We start from the raw sequence: 23,933 nt of genomic DNA, 5'->3' as shown, positions 1-23,933 counted from the left end.
CCAGTCCTCAGAATTAATAGAGCTGCACCAATTTCCACCAGCTGAAGATCTGACCCTAACCCCCGAGCAGCGCTGTCTGGCCTCTTCCCTCTCCCTTCAGGCCTGGAAACATTTAGCTGTTTTGCCAACTCCTTGAATGACAGCTTCCAGAAGGAGATCGCTATTTATTGTTCTAGCATCCAGGGCTTTGAATAAGCCTTTTAACTGGGATGGAGGTCTCTCAGCCACTCCTTTCCATTTAATCTCCAGCGCCCCCTAAATAGCCCCTGCGTGCCGGCTGTGTTCTGGGGAGGAGATAAGGATAGGAGCTGTCTCTTTAAATACTAGAGGCTGTGCTCTCTCAGGCCACCGTGACATATCTGGGCGTTGGACTGGGGGATGAATAAACAGTGAATGCACCAGATCTGTGGTTTCAGAGAAGGACTCCGATCCGTCAGGGATCCCCCTTTCAACTCGACCCACGCCACGAGTGGCTTTTAGCATCCTCTGGGATCCTGCCCCTGCTGGAGGAACTTTAATGCACGCTGGGCTGGCTTTCTAGGAGCTACCATTGTCAGGAAGAGCTGCACGCTTTGGAGCTTGGTAAGTCTTTGGTGGTGAAATCCCAGCTCTGTCAGCAAAGCCCCCACCACCAGACAAGCAAAGAGGGGGGCGCTTTCTACTGGCCTTTCTCTTCCCTGCACTGTGACTCCTCTCCAAAGCGCCATGCAATTTGGAGACACGCGTTTACAAGAAAATAAGCGAGTGGCAAACATGCGCGATTGTATTTGGATGAGCCTAACACAGCAAGACCATTAGAAAGCCAGGCGGGTGAGCGCGGGAGAAAGCAAAAAGGCAAGAGACCGAAGCAGCAGCGGCAGCAAAAGCAAAGTCTGGTGCATTTAAATTAGGCTGACGCCTCTCTTCAGGACTTTGTGAAGCGCTTGGGGATCCCGCGGGTGGAGGAGTGTTTTAGGAGCAGGGTGAATGGTTTGGTTTCCCAGAGGATTAAGGAGAACAGGGGGGCGTGTATTCCTCCCCCCAACCGCTGAGGGGTGAGGAGCGGGAATCTGAGGGGTGAGGAGCTGGGCTCACCCCATGCGCCCCCCCTCCCCGCCAGCCACGCTGCGCCCTTCGCGTTCCCGGGGCGCGGGGCGGCCACTCGCACGGTGCCCGCCGGGGCTGGCGGAGCGGGCCTTTCCCCGGCTGCAGCCGCCTGCCCGTCGCCGGAGAGCAAGGGGCAGTCTCCCCCTCGGCCGCCGCCCTGCCAGGAGCCCGCAGGCTGGGGTGGGGGCTCGGTTGGAGGCTAGCGGAGCGCCAGGCCAGTGGCACGGATGCCCCTGCAGCCCCCAGGCAGGGCTGCAGCCGCCTCGCCGCCCTCCGCGCACGAATGGACGGGGGCCGGGAGCAGCCCGCCGAGCGGATCCTCTGGGGACGGGGTGTCCTGCACTGGGGGGTCCCCGACCCCACCCTGCCAGCGCCGCCGTGTAGGGTGCGGCCGCTCTGGGGTGCTGCCGGGACATGCGGCTCCCCCAAGCCGTGGGCTCGCCTCTTCCCCACGTGGGCCGATGAGACATGCGCCGGGGGGGGGGGGGGGGAGTGCCGAGTCCGGCGTGATCCAAACGGGCGTGAGTAAAAGTTCCCTGCGGCGACCGAGCGGCTTTTTTTTTTCCTGGGGGATTATTTATAGCCGGCTCCGCTGCCTGGCCGGGCTCCCTCTGCCGGACCCAGGGACACACCCTGCGGCACAGACGCAATCCGGGGCGTTGTTCCTCGTTAAAGGAGAAACTTTATAACTTCGCGCTTTGCCCTCCTCGCCTCCCTCTCTCCAGCCCCCTGGCTCCGTTTGCCGTGGGCAAAGGGACGGGCGCATACCCGCACCCACCAGCTGGATTTGCTCCTTTGCTTCGGTTTGAGCTTTTGGGGCCAGTCGAGCCTCTGGGACGCCGCTTGGTGGGTGACTATTGCAGGGAAGTAAGTAGCAGCCGCACCGCCCAGGAGCGGGTTATTTTCGATAGTGGAAGCGAGGGGAGGATTTGGGGGAAGATGAGGCGATCCCAGTAGTGTGGCAGCGTATGACCCCCACCCAGTAGCTGTCTTGCCTCTGTCTGCAAATAAATCCCCTTCATCATCCGCGATTCTGCCTGTCAGTGGGTCCCCTATTGCTTGGTTACGCTGCAGTTTCACCCTCTTGTTCTGTAGTAATCTCTGTGCCAAACCCACTAGCTTGTTCTGTTGTGTTGCTTTTTTTTTTTTAAAGCAGATTCACTCCCCTATGCGGATTCCATGAACCTGCTTCAGACCTGACCTCACTTTGTTATAATTAGAAACAGTTTGACCATTGAACGTTAGCTGGGTTTTTTGTCCTCCCCGAGACCCGCTTTGTATTTTTGTAACCTGGTTGATTTCCATGGGCTGTGTGCACGGACTGTTGCTTGCAGTGGGGGTGTAGCTGTGTTGGTTTCTCTATGGAAAGACTCCGAAGGTGTACACACACACACACACAATGCGCTGCGTGGTCATTTCCCTTTCTTTCCGCAGACCTGTTTCACCAGCTCTGTTGGCCTTGCTCAGCTATTTGAGAAGCGCAGTGGCTGGAGTTGGGGCATGGATCTCGTCGAGGGGGTCCTGACTTTAACGGAGTCTAAATGTTGGCTGTGAAGTGGAGAATAGTGGCTTTGTGGAATAACGGTTTCCAGCCCCCTCCCCCTACCTGAGTCTCTGAGCTAAAAATATTTGATCAAGGGACTAGTCGTGGCGGGTTTTTATATAAAAAATCTTTGGCTGGAAACCTGGGCTTTCGTATTGTTGTGATGCTGCTTCAGGAAAAAGAAACCCTTATTTTATCTTTGGCTAATGACACTTCCAAGACAGGCTGAGCCAAGTGGAAATTTTGAGGAATGTAATGGAATTTGCATTTCTCCCTGTATCCTGAGCCATCAAACTCTAGACCATAAAACACTTTAAGCGTGGAAGGTTAGAAAGGGTGGAAGGAAAATAATGTAGAAGTTGAAGGTTCCTTGATGTTTTCACCGGATTTTTTAGAACATTCCCAGCCCTTCTCTGGGCACGGCAAAGAAAACCCCTCTTAGATAGGTTTGCTGCCCTTTTCCAAGCTGGACGATGTCTGGCATTTCTCAAAGCTGGCTCTGTCCTTTTCAGGCTTGCAACATTTGTCTCTAGTACAGTAGAGCCACACCAGGGATTTCTGTCCAACCCTGGGAGCCTGTCCCTTTCGCATTGTAAACCCCGGTTAGCGCTTTAAAAATCTCCCCGACCCCTCCAAATAGCTGCATTTCTTTGCTAAAAGAGATGTTGCACTGGCGAAGAAATGCATTTAATACAAGTTGTTGAGCCTCATTAAACTTGAGCCCCTGTGCTTAGTCTCTGTTGCTGCAGCGACCCCTGCTGCCCTTTCAGATCTAGTTATCCCTAAATGCTGGACACACCCCACATAGACACAAATGCAAGGGCTGACTGCAAGGGGTTTTGCTATCACTTAAAAGCGTGTCTCTTTTTTTCCCCTTCAGATCTTTCCAAAACTTCAGCCAAAATGCTCCTTTTGTTGCTGGGGATCATCGTGCTGCATGTTGCAGTTCTGGTGCTGCTCTTTGTCTCAACAATCGTTAGTGTAAGTACAAACTTTATCTCTCCCCCCCCCCCTCGCCGCGCCCCCGTGATCGATCTTCATATGGGAACATGGGGGATGAGAGTAGATCAGAATCCATTGCACAGTTCCATGTGTAAGATTTGTCTATGTAGATAAAACTAAGGGACAGATTTTTTGAAATTAAAGGGTGCTCCTCATTCCTCCAATACCAGACCTTAATTAATACAGGGCCTCTGAAAGAATTAACATGGCCAATCTAGACAGACATGTTTGTGGGTTTTGTTGTTGTTTTTTTAATGCAGAGCTAGTCACTTCCAGACTAGCTTTCAAAGAGCTTTGTTTTTTTTTACGACCTTAAAAAACTACTTCTATAATAATCTCTAAACTGGTTGGGATTCATATGAAACAGTTACTGTAGCTTTCCATGCTGCCAAGAAAATGCGAGAGAGAAGTGAAGCGTTTGAGAGCTTTGGTACATGTTTAAAGAGAATCACAAAAGTCTTCTCTTTTACGCAGCTGAGTCTAAATCAGGTAAAGAACAACGCAGAGTGGTTTTTTTTTTTTTTTCAAAACTCAATTGAAGTGTGTGTGTGTGTGTGTGTGTAATGCATGTGCACACATTGAAATAGAGACATGAAACAGAAATAACCAAAGCAACTGTAAGAATGCAAAAGATAACAAGAATGAACATGCGCTATTATGTCGGATCCTTTGCAAGCGCATTTAGTTGAGCACAAGCTTATCTTTTACTTTGGTAACCCTGCTCTGCCTCCCCCCCGGCATTTGCTGCCGCCTCTCACAGATTTGTGCATCTCTTTCAGCAATGGCTCATTGTTAACGGGCGTACGGCAGACCTTTGGCAGAACTGCAGCACTTTAGGGGTCCAGAGTTCCTTTCAGTGTGTAACGTCCTCCACGAACGGTGAGTGCTCTGACATCTCGTCTGTTTCTTCAGCAATGGAGATTTTCATCCCTTTAACTCCTCCCCCACACCTTTAGAAATAGACCTGTATTGCAGAACAATCTTGTACCAGACAGAGCTTGCAGAGTCAAGCATGATTAATCGAGGGGCTTGGTTCTGTCCCTCATGTCAGAGGTTCTTTAAGCATTGTTACTCAGGCAGTTTTCTCAGTACTGCTTCTGGAGTACAGTACCTGAATAGAGGTGGAAGAATTAGGCCCTAAATAAAGCTACAGAGCAGGGTGGAACTGAGGGAGAGGAATTTAACTAATTTCATATAAAGGCTGCCATTCTATTAATGGTTCTTCTGGATTGCTCCTTACTTGTACCTGAAGTGGGCACATTTCACCTGTTTTGCAGGGCCTCTGTCTGTACAGCAGCTCATCACACACTAGAACGCCAGGGCTTAATTCACTGATGCACAGAGCTTTGTGCAGTCATTTACACCGTGCTGACTAGGTGGGGCAGGATACCCACTTCGCACTGGCATGCATGGCTGCATGAGATGCTGTGCAATGAAGGATCAGGCCCACGTGGCCGGATTCTGGGCTCAGATGTGCACATGTGAGTCATGGTGAAGTCAGTAGATCAGATTCCTGCTCTCTGTGATGTCAGCGTGAGCCCAGAGTAACGTCATTGAGATCTGCAGAATCATTCCAGATTTATGTCTGTGTAACTGAGAGCAGAATTTGGCCCATTGAATTACTAGTTGGGGAGAAGCCATGGGTCAGGTCCTGTCCCCAGGCCTTGCTACGTTCTGTAGTTGTGGTATGTTGACAGTACCCTCAGCTGCAGTGGGGGATGACCCCATGTGACCTCTTTGCAATATGCTCCTCACCATTACTCTTACTAGGTAATACCTAGATAAACAAACATGGGCAGTCCTTGGAGTGGGGCTTTCTACTGCTGGGACAAGTGTGCGCTAGTTATTCTAGGCATGCCTCTTGTTTGCTGAAGGGGATGAAGTGTTAAAGGGCCAGAGCAGAGCAGTTTTGCTCTATGAAAAACACCCGCTGGGTCCTTGGGGTAGTCAGTCACTTCTTTTTATACCACCTGCCTCTGTGCATATTGCTAAGCAACCAGGACAGAACTCCAACATTCCCCTCTGCCAGTGGTTAGCTGCTACTCCCAGGATGGGTCCCAACTCCCCGCAGTTATGGTGCAAGTTAGTGCTCCAGATGGTCACTTATCCCAGGGGGGTGGAAGGAGTTTGAGGACAGTTGACCATTGCAGACGTTCCCTGCTCCATCTCCGTTACACCAATGCTTGCTCTCTACCTATGCTCCCATCTCTGCAGTTTCCTGAGCACAGTGGATTTGCGAAAGCTAAGCATTTAAGAGCTTCCCATTCCTTGGCTGGGGTGGGCTAGTCCAGCACTCTCTACATCAGCCTGTGTGAATGGAGCCTGGGTCACACTCCCAAAGTTTCTATTAAAACTTGAGCCACAGTAACCCATGCTGTTGTAGTTATCCTTCTATGCGTGGTTATTTCTGTAGCATGTATATTGGGTAGAGAGCAAAATAGGGTTTTTGTATCTATCACATTTTACTTACATTCATGTATGTCTGGAGTCATTCAGCGGAGTTGCTCTAGATTTATACTGAGCACAGGGAGCCATATCTTGCCATCAACTTTTCAGACTAGCCTGCCATTGAAATCAGTGGGAGCAGAGCTCTTCTTTAAAAATTAACGGCTCAGAATTATGACCTACGAGTTTCAGAGCACAAAAAGTCTGCATAGAAGGTAGGGACCCGGTTCTGCTCTGCCTTACATGAGTGTAAATCATCAGTGACCCCATTTGATTTCAGCCAGGGTGACAGTGGTGTCAATGAGATCAGATTCAGGTGTGTAGAAGTCCCATGGAAAGTACACTGATCCAAAGCTAGCTTTGGTAGCGGAGTGCCTCACGCTTTGATCAGCTGGCTTGTCCGCGTTGTGTGAGGCCAAGGAGTTGCCTCTGTACCTTGTGGGTACAGAATTACCAAGTGATGCAGGGGAGGCAGAGTGGTATAGTGGATAGCACACTGGACTGGGGCTCAGGGGACTTGCATTCTAGTATTGGCATGCTGAATGACCTTGTACCCAGCCACGTCACCTCTCTGCCTCAGTTTCTCCCTCCTATATATATGATATGGTTCCCTGGGCTCAGTATAAATCTAGAGCAACTCTGCTGAATTACTCCAGACATATATATGGGATCATGATCCAGGCATCCTTTAGAAGTCACTTTGAGATCTGCTAATGAAAAGTGCTACATAAGAACTAAGTACAATTATCTGGACAATTTTTTAGTTGAGTGATTGGTATGGGGTTTTATTACTATCATTGCTAGCTTTAGGAATTTGTACCTTGACTTTCCTCTCGGAACAGTTTGATCCCAGCATATCCTCAGTGAGTTCAGTGGAATCACTCCTGATTTACACTAGTGTAATTGAGAGTAGAACCACATCTCTGGTCTGTGACAGTGTGACCTGCTGCCCCTGAGATGCCAAGGAGGGGGAAGGATCTTAAGATTGAGCCACTAGATTGAACATAACACTGATGCCAGGGCTGGTGGGGAACATTTGCTATGTGGAAAAGGAGAGCATTGTGGGTGGTATGTGCAGGGAGTGAAGCCTTCGTGTAACTTAGCAAGTTCTTATCACTCTACCCTGCAGGAAAGTGAGTCTCTGATGTAATTTTCTAGTAGGAGTTTTCTGGAGATCAGGTTTAAAACACTCCAAACTAGCCAGTCTGCTGGTAGTGAAATACTCGTGGAGACCCCATGTTGGGAGATACAAGCAGGCGCTCGCCCTACCTCTAATTTTAACTGTACTTAAAGCAGTAGCATGTTTCTCATCTCGGGAAGAGGCTCAAATTTCCAAGGTGTTGGTGGAGTGGCTTAGGCCTTCTTCACAGCCTTCCAGCAACACCTAGTGGCCACAAGTCAGACCAGCTGTGGAAACCAGCTGGAATCTTCTGTTGCATCACTGTAAATTATCATAGTTATGTCCTGAATCAGCATTTGGCAATATTGGCCTTATACTGCTATCTGCAAGGTAGGTAGGCTGGTTCAGATTCACTCATGCATGCTCAAAAACAGCTGTACATGTGCTTAAAATAAGGGCTGCAGTAATTGCGCCCTGAACATGGGCACCCTTTTTTTGCAGAGAGGGAGAAAAACTGTCATCCATAAAAATGTGCCTGTTACTTTAGATAGCTAAATAGCTTGACCCCAGTATTTACAGTATCCTCGACATTTTCTATAGGGCAGTGTAGGGAATATAGTAAATAACAAGATAATCTTACCTTGGGAAAGAGTATTTTTTTAAAGGGGGAACTTTTTAGCTACTTATGATCAGACCTGAATGCTGATGGTGATAGCAGAATAAATTACACACCTGTAACCAGTGAGGGTGGAACCCTTTTAGATCCTTTCAAGTGATTTATTTTTACTATTCGAGGCACACAGTTGAGCAGCCGGTAAAAAATTTGACCTGCCACTGCTAGTTGGATATTTGGATTGCAAGATGCATGCGTGTACAGTAGTGCTTTTTCTGCTTATGCCTAGCTCCTCCATTCTTGCGAGCTGGCAGAATAATGAAATCTGAACTACTTCGAGGAGTTGTAACCCAAATCCAACACAAGCCAGGAAGATTCACATAAATTCAACCTTCCATCCTTATTTGAATGCTCCTCTCCTGCCGTTTGCCTACATGAAGACTCTGGTCCTGCCATGAACTACAGGCTGCTGGAGCCATGCAAAACCCTTGGGACGCCAGCGGGGTTTTGCATGGGCAAAGGGGGTCTGACTACATCCATCTCTTTGCAGGATAAGGGCTTTATGCATTAGCTAAATTACTATTTAGAATGGTAGCCCCAAGGATCCCCTGTCATGGGCCAGGGGCCCATGGTGCCATTTTCTGGGCAAACACAGAACAAAAAGACAGTCCCTGCCCCAGAGAGCTCACAGTCTCTCTCTTGCAGTTGTTTTCCATTTTGCTTGAGGCTGATCTGTTTTGTTGTGTTTTTTCAGTAGAGAAAATATTGTGTGATATTTTTATTTTCTAGGTAAGGTAAGCTAATCTTGCCCCCATTCCCATTGTCTCTGAGCACCTCACCAGCTTTACTGTGTTCATCCTCCCAATCCCGCTTTTGAGGTAGGGCAGTGGTATTATTTCCAGATGGGAAGCTAAGCACAGAGACACTAAGCGATTTGCCCAGGGTCATACAAGAAGTCTGTGGTGGAGCATGGAAGTGAGCCTGGGTCTCAGGTCAGGAACCTAGGTGCTGGACAACTCCCCCTTTCCCCCACCCCAAGAGAATCAGAGACTTTAAATGCTCTTTCTCTTGGGGGGATAAATCACATTAACTCCTCCCCCCAATATATTTTCAATTTTTTCAGCATATTGTTTCCATCTTCTATGCTATTAGCTAAAAGTATACTTATTCCCCCCTCCCCCACCACCAATACAAAGTATGTTCCACAAGAGTCCAGGGGAGACTCATGGAAATGTGTTTTCAATACATACACCATGCCTGTTGCACAGTATCCTAAAAAGCCTTAGGAAAACTTTTTTCTGTGCCTCTGTCAAAGACACTGCTCAACATTTAATAATGTGGCACTAAATTCCGCCCTTGGGGGTGGATATGAAATTCCTACTGAAGAATTTGGCAGAACTTAGTCTTTTAGTAGAGATGATTTCTTCTTCTCCCCCCCCCCCCCCCCCCCCCGGGCAACCCACCATAAGAGTTAAGTCTGTATTGTGGAGTAATCACTTGCCAGATTTCCCCCCTCTCTTTTGCTAAACTCATGTACCACCTCCTGCAACATTATCATAATTGTTAGCAATAAAATAGGGTCTGATCTTGCACTTTGGAAGTCCAATGGGAGTTTTGCCATTGACTTCATTGGGCTCCACATCAATTGCATAGTGCTCATACTTAGACTGGAAACTCTGCAGAGCGGAGTCTGTGTTTGTACCTCACCTAGCACAGTGGGTCCTGGTCCAGGTGCTACAAATACATCATAATAATTGTTTGTTCATAGATCCCAGAGCTTCATAAATTTTAGAGATGGGGAAAATGGAGGCAAAGAGAGGCTAAGGAACTTGCTCAAAATCAAACAAGCTGAATTCGTCCAACTTCCACCGAGTGGTGGTTGAGGCTGGAATTTTCAGAAGAGCTTAGAATGTTGGGTGCTGAAAGCCAAGCTGTGTCTCCCAGCAGGAGATGGTGGGTGCTTTGGAGAACATAGTCTTTGTTTAGGTGCTTTCATGGGAGCTGAGCTCACCGGAAGATCCAGTCCCAGTGGCGGGTGCTGAGCCTTTGACATTTCAGCCCATCCTCCCGTGCCATGCAAGTCATGCCTTTGAAATCAGTGGGTGGCACAACCAGCCCCGAAGTTAAATATCTGGGAACAGAACCTAGTTCTCCTGATTCCTAGTGTTTAGGTGCAAGCCACTAGCCCACAGTTCCCTCATTTGGAACTTGTAAACTTTCAGCAGCTGGTGGGTTGGCTCCCGGTTGAAGCTGAATGATGACTTCAGGAATTTTTTCCGGAGCATACGAGTCTGGCAGGCATGTTGCAATACTATGGAAGGACGTTCAGAGATGAGTAAGCATCACAGTCAGTGTGGGATGCCCCGTTCCTTTGGCTTTCATGTCTGTGGGCTCATTGCTTTGTTTGCAGCATTTGCTTGCTAGATAATGTCATTTGTCAAGAGGCTGAGAATTATGCCAAAAATGTTGCAATCGCTGCTTAATTTAAGCTGCTTGGCATTCCTGGAGCAGATTTATCTGAGGAATTCAGCACTGAATCCCAGAATTGTATATTTAACAGGTTATGGGTCAGATTCTCAACTGGCAGGGGCACTGGAACAATTTGTAAAGTGTGGGGGCTGAGAGCCATTGAACAAAACTGTAAACCCTGTATATAATGGAAAACACTTCAAGCCAGGCAGGCAGAACCCCTAGTTCCAGTACCTATGTACTAGTGTAAATCTAGTAAAGTCTAGAGTTATGCCAGCAGAGGTTTTTGACCCTATGAGTTTTAAAGCTCTTAAGTAGAGCTGGACAGAATTTTTCAAACTTTTTTTGTCAAAAATTCCTTCCTCCCCCCCCCCCCCCTTGCAAAAAACAAAATTTTTCACAAGAATGTGCAGATTTTTTCCACCTTCCAATTTTTATGTTTTTCAAACATTTTTTGATGGAATCTTTAAATGGACAACCCCGCCCCTCCCATCCCCACTGGCTTCAGGATTGTTTGATAACATGTTTTTCCTGTTTCCTCTTTCTGTTCCTCAAATTGCCACTTTGTGACTTTGTTGGCTGGCTTGGTCACTGCTTGGGTTTGTGGGTATCCTTTGGTAATTGAAGGGATTGGTTTTTGAAAATAATCCTATGGGAACTTTGCAGACTGCAAAGCAGATGGTTACTAAGCACCACGGGAGGAAAGGGACTTTCCAGTTTGCTGATATGATGACCACCATATTGGTCCATACATCAGGGACTGGAAGAGGGACCTGCACAGCTAAAAGCATAAGCTGCTAAGCTTGAACTAAAAGAGCCAAGGCTCACTTGCTGCAGGCCCGTAAGAAACTCCTACCCTTCTATGGATTGGGCACAGGGCAGGACCTGTGACACGCCCACCTGTGGGTTCCACTGACCGGTCTGAAGACGGCTCTTATGACACTTGGATACCTCACAGCAATACAGTCTCTGATCCTGGACTGACTGCTCTGTATTGGTCCACTGGCACACCAGGCCCTCAACCTTGCATTGAGCCTTGGAAGGCTTCCTCCTTGTAGAGCGATCCTTGAGTGGCATAGACTAGAGCCATAATAATGGCTCCCTGCTGCTGCTGGCGTGAGGAAGGGGAAAGGTGGTATGTCCAGTGCTCCCCTGGGCCCCAGCAGTCCCTAGCTGCTGGGACTGGCCTAGCTCAGAGTACCCTAAATTCCCAGGAAAGCAGAGAAACTCTTAGGCCCCCTCCTGCTGCTGTGGTGAGTGTTCCACATCCACTGATGAGTGTCCAGTCTATAATCTGCATAGATGGGAGCCAGGCCAACGCAAGTCACCATTTACTCAGGGAGATGGCTCGTGATGGTGCAGCTACAGCAATGTACCTACACTGGTGGCTAAAAACCCCAGTGCAGCCAAGCCTTGAGAGAGACAGAGCCATGCAGCAGAGCCAGGATTAGAAATCTGGAGTTCCTAGGTCCCCTGCCCTGACCACTAGACAGTGCTTCTGAGTTGCTGGAGAGGTCGTCTTTTGGAGGAAAATTCTCTCCATGAATTTGCAGTGATTAATCACACTGCTGTGACACAAACCCCACATGAAAAGCAGGGAGGTCAGTGGAAGCCGTGCATGTGGAATAGGTACACAATACTTGACAGCAAGCCACGCTAGACTGGCAAAGAAAATTTTGCCCTTGCCTAAGACTGAGGCTTCAGATGGATTTTCTTTGGATCAGGAGAAGCAGGAAAGAAACATAGCATTTGAGTTATGGTTCCCTAATACAGTGAGCCCTGAAATTTGACCTATCTGCTATTCTTAATGAGAGTTCCACTATTCATGTCTACTTTGAAACACATGATGCAGAAATATACACTGCTTCATAGCCTTCTCATTGAATGGATTTGCCATTTCTGTGATTCAGAACTACTTTTTATCTTTTTCGTTTCGTTTTTTATCTAAGTGTGTTTAAAAGGTAACAGGTATTCTCAATGTCATCTTGTGAAATATAGTCCCAGTGCAGATTAATACAGGTTTTCTTTTCAATTAGCTACTTAAGGGTGACAGAGCAAAAGAGACAAAGTAGCAGGGAAAGGTAAATACCCAGAAGGAGAATTGTCCACCTAGCTGCAAATACCTAAGCTCCTTATTTTGATTTGTTCACCCTACTCTAAATTAGGAGTAACTCCAGTGTAGGATATGAATGGAGGCAGAGAGCTGGCATTGAGTCTCCTATCCTGTTAGTTCATTAATTTGCACAAGGGAGCAGATCCTCAGCTGGTGTAAATTGGCCCACGTCCCTGGAAATCCATGTAAGTGCTGCCTTCTAATGCCAGCTGAAAATTCAGTTCAAGATTAATCTGCTAGAGTTCTCCAGGTTCTCCTGATGCTCTTGTTAATGGGTGCAAGTGACCTGAGCTGAGGCCGGTTATATGGATGCAATGGAGAGCAGAATTTGACCCAGAGTGTAGTAGTTTAACCAGAGCAGACCCTTGACCAAGTTTCCCAGTGAAGTATTGTGTAATGTAGTCTGTGAACCGACATTTCAGGAGAGTACCACAGATTGTCTTTAAAAAGTCCTATTTGCTCTGTGTGGGGATCTTCCTTGCAGACTTGTCTTTGGTGTTGCTCTTGACCCATGACTGAAAACTGCATTAAACCGGTTTGCCCCAAAGAGAAGTGTCACGCAGTGTCTCATTCTGTTATTGGCAGCAAGTATAAATCAAACATATGGGCAAAAAGAGCTGCATCATGGAAACGGGGATACAGGAAAATTCTACTTGGCTACCCTGGTATAAATCTGGATTGGAAAAGCTGGACCAAGTCTTAAAATATCTGTTTCATTGGAGAGGTGGATGCTTTCCATGGCAGGGTGGGGCCTACGCCATTAATTTCTGCAAAATGTGTCCATTTAAAACATTTGAAAGGTTTGTAGTGTTTCAGGTTGCAAAGATAGCCTTCCAAATGTGACTTAATGCAGTGTCACCTTTCTGAGCCTGCAGGGAGACAGCCAACCCCGCCGCTGCTCATAGCTTTGCCAGACAGCAGCAGAATGACATTAACAAGGCTGTAGTCAGTTTTGCCAGTGCAACGCCTAGCACTCTTACAATAGAATCCAGGAATGGTATTGTCTTTAGACTAGATGTACTAATGATCACATGCAAAGGCTGGTCCCATGCAGTTTGCAGGCTACGTTTAAAGATGTCTCAGTTTATAGTAATTCAAGCTCATCAGAATTTTCACTATGAAAAAGAGACAGATTCTGATGGCGGTAACACCATTGTAATCGTGGAGTAATCCCACTGAAGTCAATGGAGTGCCTCCAGGATAATACCAGCCTAACGGAGGTTAGAATCCACCCAGTGTCTACTAGCATCTAGGCAACCATAGCTCTGGAATTGCTTCCCACCGGGCAAAGTCAAGAATGTAGAGCTATTAAATGGTTTCAGAGTAACAGCCGTGTTAGTCTGTATTTGCAAAAAGAAAAGGAGTACTTGTGGCACCTTAGAGACTAACCAATTTATTTGAGCATAAGCTTTCGTGAGCTACAGCTCACTTCCTCGATGAAGTGAGCTGTAGCTCATGAAAGCTTGAGCTATTAAATCTTACTCTTGTTACGTGGTCTATAGGAACATCTTACTTTTCTGTCCAATTTTTACAATGTTCTATACTGAAAATATCAAAAGGATGTTGTCAGCTTAAAAGCTACACTTGTCTGACGTTTTTCTACCTACTTTTGTTACGAACACCTGCCGTTCCTGTAACTGTATGAGATTAGAAGTCCATGGTATCTTTCTCTCTCTTCTTTCAATTTAACTGAATAATTAGTCTTTCAGCATTCCCCTGTATCGCGAGTTAGTCAGTTTCCCCTGTTGGAGTTTCTTTTACCCAGCAACAGGGGAAAGAAAAAAAAAAAGTATCTGGGGAAAAAATGTGATTGTAAAACCACGAACATTCCTGGGGGGGACTGTGGGTTTGTCTACACTGCAATCACCGGGTGCATCTGTGACTTGTGCAGCTATACCTGACCTAGCTCTAGTCTGGCAAGCTTGGGTACTGGAGCAGTGAAGCCACAGCAGAGCAGGCTAGCTGCCTGAGTAATTACCCAGGGTTCTAGGCGGGTTCATGGAAGCCTGGGCTGCTGCAGCCATGTTGCCCCCAAACCTGTGCTAGCTATATTCAAGCTAGCTCCCGTATGTCTAGATGAGCGGCAGTCATGCCCCACAACTGCAGTGTAGACATAATCTCAGGGGAAGGGTGTAGTGCTAGAAACTCCTTTTTATATATATATATATATATATATATTTTGAATTGGTTAGGCATGAAGCTAATCCCATGCCTAAATCTTTGCCGGATCCGGGCAATAGATTTCAGCTGGATGATGTTCCTTACGATACTGGTGACATGCTAAAAATAAAACATAAATTTGTAGTGTCAAGGGTGTCTCTTAGTCATCCCTGTCTTTGACATCAGTGGGAGTTTCCTGGGGTGAAGTCAGGGGTGAATGTTTTCTGTGGCGGAAGATTCCTTGCGTTAGTCGTTAATGCAGATTGCAGTGTGCTGCAGTTCATGTATAATCTCTTCAGACAAGTTCCAGTGACTTCTGGGATTGAAGTGATTAATGTCACCTTCTGTGTGTCCTTCTTTGTGCTGCAGAACAAATGTAATTCATTGTCCTGTTGTAATACTACTTTCCTGCAGATGAGGGATGTCTGGGACAGATTCACCAGTAGCCTGAAGTGGCTTTGCACCACTTTGTTGAAGTGGATTTTGGCTGCTTTGTATTGGAGCATTGTAGTGAATCTGGCTCAGTGACTGTATTTGATACTGGCTTCAAGTTAGGAAGAAGTATCTGGTGGTGCTAGCATATCTCTCATAATCTCTTTTGAGGGCCGAATCCTGTCTGACCATGAATAGACGTGCTTAGCAGGGCGAAGGGCAATGAAAGACCTTAACTTTTATTTGTAAGCATTTCTGCTGTGTTCATCACTGTAGTGTTCAGGCACCTCGCAAATAGCGATGAATTTATCCTTGCTCCATTCCAATGGTTGAGGGAAGCATCATTATATCCATGTTACGGATGACAAAAAACAGTGCACAGAGAGATTAAGTGACTTGCTCATGGTCATCCAGCAGGTCCTAGGCAGAGCTGGGAATAGAACCCAAGGACTTGTTTCTCTCCACTCTTACACTGGAGTAAAGCACAAATAACTCCACTGAAGTCAAAGGGACATATCAGCTAGCTTCTCTGCAAATCACCAGAGTAACTGAGAGCAGAATCAGGTCCCAGATCTCCTGATTCTCAGTCAAGTGTCTTAACTATAGATCATCCTTCTGCAAGGCTTTCCCCCGCCCCATCATTGTGCGCAGAGGGCGCAGACAACCTGGCCTCCCATAAGACTCTACACCAGATTTTTCCCATCTCTGTACAGCAGCAGGATTTCCCCTGACTACTGTTGCTGAGATGTGAGTGATAGAGAGGAAATGATACAAATATCTCCCTCATACCTTGACACTGTGCACTAAGGATTCAGTTGTTCTGCCTGGCAGGGGCTCCCCAAGGCGCACTGCATTTCCATCCTGGCTGCTCTCAGGAGATACCACATGTGCCAAAACCCAGCCACAGATTCACGAGCCTGAACCCCAGGGATTTGCCGAGAAGCTAGTTGAGACATCATGAAGCTGGCAGTGAGAAGATGCTTAGCTTTTTCCTTGATGACTCTAGTTTTCCAGTGCCAGCAGGGCACTTTAAAATCTAGATGTCAACCTTCAGGGTCCAAATGGATTGAGTTAGTGTGGATCCAAACCACAGAGGTCTGGCCACTGTGTATTGTGAATTGGGAGGATTCCTCAAGAGTAGCAGGGAAATGCCGTTTTTTTCCCCCCGGGGGGGGAGGTGCAATCTAGCTAGCCATGGTAGCAATGATCTGCTGCTTTCGGAAGCCCAGAATGGCATCTTCTTGCAGAGTGGGAAGGCACGCTGTGTCTTTAACAGCCCTGTTTATGCAGTGCACTTGTATATGAGTCTATGGAGCTTTCTAGAGCTTTAGCCTTCTGGACAAGGGCCTTTTTCAGTGTGGACTGGAGGGAAAGGCAAGGAGGAGGGAAGAATGAGGCAAAGAAAAGAGGACAAGGTGGGAGAATGATCCACAGCTAGAAGGAAGGAAATGGAGCAAAAGAGGAAGCCCTGGGAGGGAACTAAGAGGTCCATAGTTAGGTACCCAATTCCCACTAGGTGCTTATCTGCATCTTTAGGCACCTAAATGCCTTTAAATATCTGGCTGTGGGTGACTATCTTTTGGTGCCCAAAATACTGGCTGGAATTTTCCAAGCCAATTTGGCATTTAGATACATGACTCTTATTAGTTTTGATGGAAGTTGTGAGACTACGTTTTGCTGTGTTTCTACAGCACCTAGGACAGTGAGAGCCTGGTCTGTGACTGGGGTGGAGTAGGGTGGGGTGCAACATAAATAATCTCTCACTTGCTCTGAAAATCCTGACCATTAGCCTTAGCTGCCTCGGTTTCCCCAGATGGAAAATGGTGATGAAATCTTGCCTTACAGAGGGGTTGTGAAGCTCAGTTCATTCATCTTCTGCATCCTTGGATGGCAAAGTACAAGATATTGTCATGGGAACATACCTGAGTCCATGAGATTGATTTCCTTAGGTTTCCGTTCCGTTTTCCATAAGCTAAGCTAATGCCTATTGAACAGAAGCCTAGGCTAGTCTGATGGAACAGTAAATGCAACAATAGGCAAAAACATTTCTTGCAAGAAACGTGACAACACTGAGAGCAGGGATCATTGTTAAACAGCATTGTGGATAGTGGGTTTAAGAGATCATATGTCCTGGGGAGAACACTGCTAGGTATGCATACCAGTCTCCCCAGCAGAGGAGTGGTGGTGGTGGTATCTGCAGTAGAGTAACACCTAGAACTTCATCCAAGAGCCGTGCCCCCATTGTGCTAGGTGCTGTACACACACCTATAAACTGATAGTTATACCAGTATACCACCCCCCACGCACACACCCTGTGGACACTCCGATTCTAGTATAAGAGAGACTCTTTTCAGTTTAGCTTATGTTGCTTGGGAAGGGGCATAATAATAATACTTGGCTCTTAGCATCAGATCTCAGAATTATTATTTTCATTTACAATGGGGGAAACTGAGTCACAGAGAGAATTTAACTCTGATCTGCAGTTCTGTACTTTGGTTTAAGCCACCCCTATGCTGGAATAAGAGGGTCACTCTGGTGCAACTTCCTCTCTAAACAAGGCAGACAAAGACTGGGGAGTGGAAACCTTAGCCCAGAAAGGGGTGGGTTGTTGCAGAGCTGGGAACAGAATCTAGGTCTCCTGACTTCTAGGGCAGCATGCTCCTTGCAGGACCACCCCACCTCTCCTGGTACGAGGTGCTACAAAGCGAGTGTTCTTGGATGGCCATGGGGCGTGGTTAGTGTTGCTCTTCTGCACAGGGAAATGGGTGAGTAGCGCTCAGGAATGTCCGTGATCTCAAATGGCACTCCCTGGGATGTTTGCCTCCCTAATACACAAAGGGATTGGGCATAGAAGCCAGGGCAGCAGTAAGGCATCTGCATAGGCTGATACAGCCTCACTGGAAAGCTCCTCCATGTAATGCTTAGCACCCTTATCGGTCAGGAATCTTGCAAAGTGCCTCTGGGCTCCTTTATATTTACCAGTCCATAAAGGAGAGGAGGCAGACATGAAAGGGGGCCTGGCTGCATTTTCTTCATTCTTTCATTTAAAGAGAACAATTCCCTCTTCTCCTCTCTCCAGAAGGAGTCCTGTCCTGCCTGCAAAGTGGAGTTTTAGAATTGTTTAATTCCAGACTCCTGTTGCTCTCCAGTGTCCTCTTTACTTGTTATTGCTGGGAGTCTGTCCAGCCACAGTGTGAGTCAGAGATCTGTCGGGAACACTTGTACCATGCTATACCTGACCGCCTCATTGGAATGGCACGAACCAAAACAGTGTGGTGCTTGCCATCCTGAGGATCAGCACTGAAACATCCATCTGAGATTCCTTACACAGGCTGCTCAGAGAGGCAACAGTGGGAGGCTAACACAAACCTCTCTGATTGCTGCAGGGATCGTGGGGGGTTGGGAACAAAGCAGAGGGAAAGTTACCATATTTATGGTGCCAGCCTTTACATAGGAAAATATGCAGGCGGATTAGCAACCCCACTAAATCTCTGGCTGCTTTACAGGTTTAGGGTACGTCTGCACTGCAAACGTGGGGTGTGATTGCAGTTTATGTAGACAATCCCTGGCTGGGTTTAATCGCGTTAGCTCGGGTACCAATAGCCGTCAAGCCGCACCAATGTGGGCTTCTGCAGGGGTTGTGGCGGTCTTCCTGGAACCCTAGGTAATCACTCAGGCAGCTAAGACATACTGAAGCCCATACTGCGACTTCATTGCTCGAAGCTAGCAAGATTAAAGCTAGCTTGGGTACATCGACAGACTGCAGTCACACCCCGTGACTGGTGTAGATGTTGCCTGCTACACTTGGCTAGAGGGTGTTTGGTATCGAACAAACCAGCCATGCATGAATGAACTGTATCTGGATTGAGCTAGGGGACGTGTGTAGGAGTCCTAGATTACAACAACTGCAAGAAGATTCTTTCATTCAGATGGCCACCCTCATGTGTATTTTCTAGCTATTACTAAGGCTATGTCTACGCTACGGACCTTACAGCGGCTACAGCTGCTGTAAGGTTGACAGTGTTGTGGTTTTCATCCTCTTTAAGCAGACACTGCTTGAAAAGTAAGATCCTGCCTCTGCAACCCACTTGTAGAGTATGTGGGGTGGGGGGTGTCTCTCCCACTAACCGGCTTAGCCTGTTCGCTCAAAAAGTAGAGGCTTGTTTTTAATGAACCCTGCTGACCTTTTCCAGACCATGGCCCTGAAACCGTAGAGTTTTGCCCTAACATTCTTGGTCAGGAATTTCCCTTCCCCTTAGCTTTGTGTATGCATGTTGTGTGCTATGGCTGTGTGCTTGGCTGATGCCTTCTTCCCAATAGGTGGCTGCATTTTGGGCGTGCCACTTGTATACAGGTTGGGCTTTGAGATCTTTTAGGAGGAAGGATGCCCCATGCATACAAAATACAGTATCATTATAAGCTGCAGACTACAGCACATGGGTATGTTCTGTGCCTATCACCATTTCACATGATGTGCTGAACTTAATACTTCGCAGATTAAGCAGGCAGGTTGCTCGAATCTACCTCGAGATTCTTTTCACTTGTAATTTACTGTGGAATTAAAATTAAGGTCAGGAAAATGGCACTACGGTGACCATTTTTCACAGCATATCCGCTTCCTGGGTGGTGGCTTCTCCCTTGTCCCACACCTTGCGTCGTCATTCACAAACCTGAGTGGTCGCCTTTCCCACTTGTTCTGTGCTCATTCTGCCAAACTGTAAATGATGATTAAGTGAATGGCACAGAGCTGTGTTCTCATTATACCTGCTCATTTTAAGCTTTCATTGCTGTTACCCCAGCAGGGCTCATAGCTCTCTGTGGTGACCATCACTGAACTATCTGACACTTCTACAGTGTTTCATGTAGGGAAGAGTTATTACCCTCATGTTATATGTGGGGAAACTGAGGCACAGAACACGGCTTACCTAAGGTCTCACAGGTGGCAGAGCAGGGAATCAAACCCAGCTCTCCCAAGTCCAAGACTAGTGTCCTAACCACAGGACAACCCTTCCTTTCTCTGACAGACTGAACTGGAGTCTACACTACAGCACGAGTCGTCAGCAAAACTGCACATTTCTGAATGCAGACTCTTCATTGCTGGTGAGGGTGTGAGAAGCAGGATGAATGTGGATGGGCTTGCAGATCCTAAGTAGAATTTCAGTGGCAGCCCTTCAAATAATTCCAGCCTTTCCCAAAAGCCATTTGCTTAATTAGTGTTAGAAAGGGGGCTCTAAAAAACCCCTGGCACAAGGTGCGCTGTCGTCTCCTCTGCTGCCCCTCCCCTCCCACCTCCAGTGTATTTCCTTCCATCTGCTCCTGGAAATAAGGATGCAAACACTTGGCTGGATAGATGCTTACCTAAATTCAGATTAAGCCCCTCAATCCACTGTGGAAGCCACAAACAACCGTTTGAGATGACGTGATTCTGAGGAGCCGATAGTAGATTCCATTAGCCCCAAATCTTTCCACTGGAAGTTATTTTTTATTTATAAAGTGAAAAATAGACCCATCTGTAGGTTATAATACTAAACCAGGAGAGTTAATGTAATTCGGGGGCAGTGATTGGACAGTAGCATTCTGCACTTGGAGGTTGGGATATTCAAAAGAAATTAAGGCAGTTGAAACTCATTGAGACTTGGGCACCTGCCTCCATTAACAATACTAGCCTTCATCTGTTGATTTCAAAGCAGTTCACTAACTTGGGCAAGTGTCCTTGTGCCCATTTTATAGAGGAGGCCAAGAGCCGCATCAAACGGCAGGTTCTGAGTACAGACGCAGACTAGAACCCAGGCTTCCTGAGTCTCAGTCAAGAGCACTGTCTGCTAGACCCCATGGCTGTTACTTACCAGTGGCTATTCTTGCTGCTTTCAGTGGCTGCCTGTGTATCCCTATGACGTGGATTGCTATTAGCATGGGAATGTGCACATTTGGTATAAAGCCTTCAGGTGGCAGAACCAAGAAGAGGGATGCAGTTCAAGGGGTCCTCACCCTCTAACTCAGCAGAACTTTTTGCTCTCTGGAAGGCCCTCTCGTAAACTAATCGCCGCCAAAGGAAAAGGATTTAGGGGCCTGATCCAGAGCCCACTGAAATCAGGAAAGGCTCCAGTTGGCATCATCATCATTGGACTTTGACTCAGATCCTATATTAAGAGCGAAATGCAGCAGGCTTTTAATCAGCCAGCTGGTGTATTGAACCATCTCTCCTTATTTGATAGTTTAAGGCTCACATGGCAGCGAGAAAACAACAAGAAAGATTGTTACTGTTCTTATCACTGTGATTTCCCCGCCCCTTCTCCGTTGACGTTCCCCTAAGAACAGACAAACCATACTGCTTTTTCCTAACAGCACTGGCTGTTAGCTGATGTGCTGAAGATGCAGTCGCTATATTGCTCCTCCCGATAGCCAGTCGTCTATGGCTGAGTTCAATGATTTGAGCCGATCTGTGCTGAAAACTTCTGTCACCATGGCTGTCTCCCTCAGGGGTGTGAAAAATCCCCTCCCAGAGCAAGGCAGTTAAGATGTCCTAACCCCTGGCATAGACAGCACTAGATCAAAGGAAAAATTCTTCTGTTGACCTAGCACCGCCTCTCTGGCAATGTGGATTAACTACAGTGAGGGGAAAATGCCTCCTGTCGCTGTAGCGAGTGTCTACCCTGCAGCCGTGCCACCGTAGTGTTTTAAGCGTAGACATAGCCTGATTTATTATTTGATTACATTAGCGGTACTTCAACAGCTCTTATCTCACTGATAACACGGCTATGTTCAAGGAGCTGTCGAGTGGCAAAAGATCTGAAGGAAAGTGCAGAGTTTGTGGTTTTGTTGACCTAAGGCAGGACTTGAGATTGACTAGATGTTGAGAGCGTTTCATGTGCATGGCATTTAAAACATAAAGTGATCATTGATACTCTACTTGCTTACAGTGGTGATAACCCTTGCATCCTAAGTGATGGCAAATATTGTTAGAAACGGGTATATAATGGGATGCCTGCTCACCACTGAGATGCAGCCACCTCTGGAATAAAATACAGCAGCTTTTTATTTATTTATTTATGTATTTATTTATTTTTAATAGCTCAGAGCAACTCTGCACAGCGCTTTGGGATAGGAAGCACAATAGAATAATGAGGCAAACTGTGCTTTGACATGCACAGGAGCAGCTCTCGTTGACTTCATTTCACTTGTGTGATCAAGACCTGAATTTGGCCCACTGTATGGAACTTTACGGGGGCAGGATAATCTTAAAGGAAATTGGAATTGGGTGTGGACCGTGGGGCTAACCCAACTGCTCTTATGACATATGTAAGCTTTAAAAGAGCCCTGTGGGGCAAAAATCCAAAAGGAGTGAAACTACCAGGACTACAGAAATGCAATACAGCTCCATGAAAATTCCTCTAAAAATGTATGGAATTAAACCAAGTCAGATTAGTATGCATTGTCCTTTAGTATTTTCTTTTATTCCATAGGATGTTTCAAAAAAGTCTAGAGTGAAGTGATCATTTTCTGTTAAATTCTGTAGGACTCTTCCACAGCTGTCTCCAATAGCACGATGCAGGCCTGTATTACAATTCGAGTTCTGGTTGAAGTCTGTGTTTAAATTTTTGGGGGAAGTTCTGCTCTCAGTTCCACAGGTGCAGCTCCCATGGACTTCAGTGGGAGTAACATCCATGTCACTGAGTGCAGCAGTTGACCTTTGTGTTCTAAAATAGCTTCTTTCCATTGCATAATGCTTTACTAGAGCAGCGTGGAGGCAGCTGGACACAGAAGACGAGTCATTGGTTGTCATGTGGCTAAACAAATAAGCAGGCAGGGTGCAGATTTAATAATGGCTGGCTGGCTGTCTTACTGAAGCTGGGACACGGCTTAAAACCTAGGGTGGGAGCAATATTATATAGTGCAAGGGAAGAGCACAAGTTTGGGATTTGAGACTTTGGCCAGATCTTCAGCTGGTGTGAATTAAAGTCAGTGGTGCTACATCTGTTCACACCAGCTGGCTCCGTAGGTTATGTTCCTGGGTCTGCCACGTATTTTCTGTACATGGCTTTGGGCAACTCACGTCCCTGCTCTGTGCTTCAATTTCCGCCTCAATAAAATGAGGATGATGATCCTTGCTTCCTGTACGTGATTGATTAACTTGAAATGCTTTGAGATCTCAGGATAATAAAGAATTTTGATGTCAAGTTTTATTTAAAAAGCCACTACTGCAGTGTTTATTACAATGATATTGTAATGGTCCCTAGTTGCAGTATTTTGGGTCATTGCTGTAGCATTTGTTTTGCTTTCCAAGGGGAGTTACACACCCACGAACAATGGAAATAGCTGGGCAGTGACTCATGGAGGGGCTGGTCTGACTAATCTCCTCTTTACCAGTCTTCAAACTTAGCTACGATAAAGTGTCTTTCCTAAGGGCTTAGTTCCATAAGGGTGTAAGTGGGAGTGTTTATACCAGCTGTCTATTTATATCACCTAGGAGCTGGCCAGCTTATTGTCTGTCTTGTTTAAGAATGGCTTTCGTGTTTCTCTTCAGGGCCTGGTCCAAAGCTTACTGAAGTCAATGAAAATATTTCAGTTGACTCTTGTGGGCTTTGGATCAGGCTCTGAGTCCCTGTGGACCCACTAATATGAATGTTCCTCAAGTTACAAATGAACAGCCTTGCCCACTGATTTGGTGGCGTGTTCCAGGATCCCAGTGTTACCCATTACACCTTGTTTTATCCTCAAATGGGAAGGACCACTGGGTGTTGCTGACTGTGTAACACAAGATGCTCCAAACAGAATGAAATGAGATAACTGGTTGCAACCAAGAAAATAATCCATTTAAAGTGGGACTTCCAGGGCTGCCTAATGGACTGATGCCCAATTCCTGTTCACTTTAGGGAAATAGGAATTGGGTATCCAGATATTTTAGGCAGCTTTGAAAAATCTCATTCTTAATGCTGAGCAAATATGGACA

At 46.7% G+C, this 23,933-nt stretch overlaps 1 protein-coding gene across 2 annotated transcripts in view; it reads left to right on the top strand.

Annotated features, from left to right (window-relative positions):
* The first annotated feature begins 336 nt into the window (after positions 1-336).
* PMP22 (peripheral myelin protein 22) overlaps positions 337-23,933 on the top strand; it is a 32,350-nt gene continuing 8,753 nt past the window's right edge. Inside the window, exons 1-3 of one of the 2 annotated variants that reach the window (XM_048817596.2) lie at positions 337-582; positions 3,510-3,610; positions 4,411-4,510. In XM_048817596.2, coding sequence (XP_048673553.1) covers positions 3,533-3,610; positions 4,411-4,510 — 178 coding nt within the window. In that variant the 5' untranslated portion in view covers positions 337-582; positions 3,510-3,532. Of the gene's footprint in view, positions 583-1,678; positions 1,954-3,509; positions 3,611-4,410; positions 4,511-23,933 lie in introns of those variants that run through there. The other variant, XM_048817597.2, reaches the window with a different exon arrangement.

The sequence above is a fragment of the Caretta caretta genome, chromosome 14 (genome assembly GCF_965140235.1).
Source record: "Caretta caretta isolate rCarCar2 chromosome 14, rCarCar1.hap1, whole genome shotgun sequence".
Lineage (NCBI taxonomy): Eukaryota > Metazoa > Chordata > Testudines > Cheloniidae > Caretta > Caretta caretta.
The sequence above is the reverse complement of the archived record's forward strand: the minus strand, read 5'-3'. Positions and strand labels throughout refer to the sequence as shown.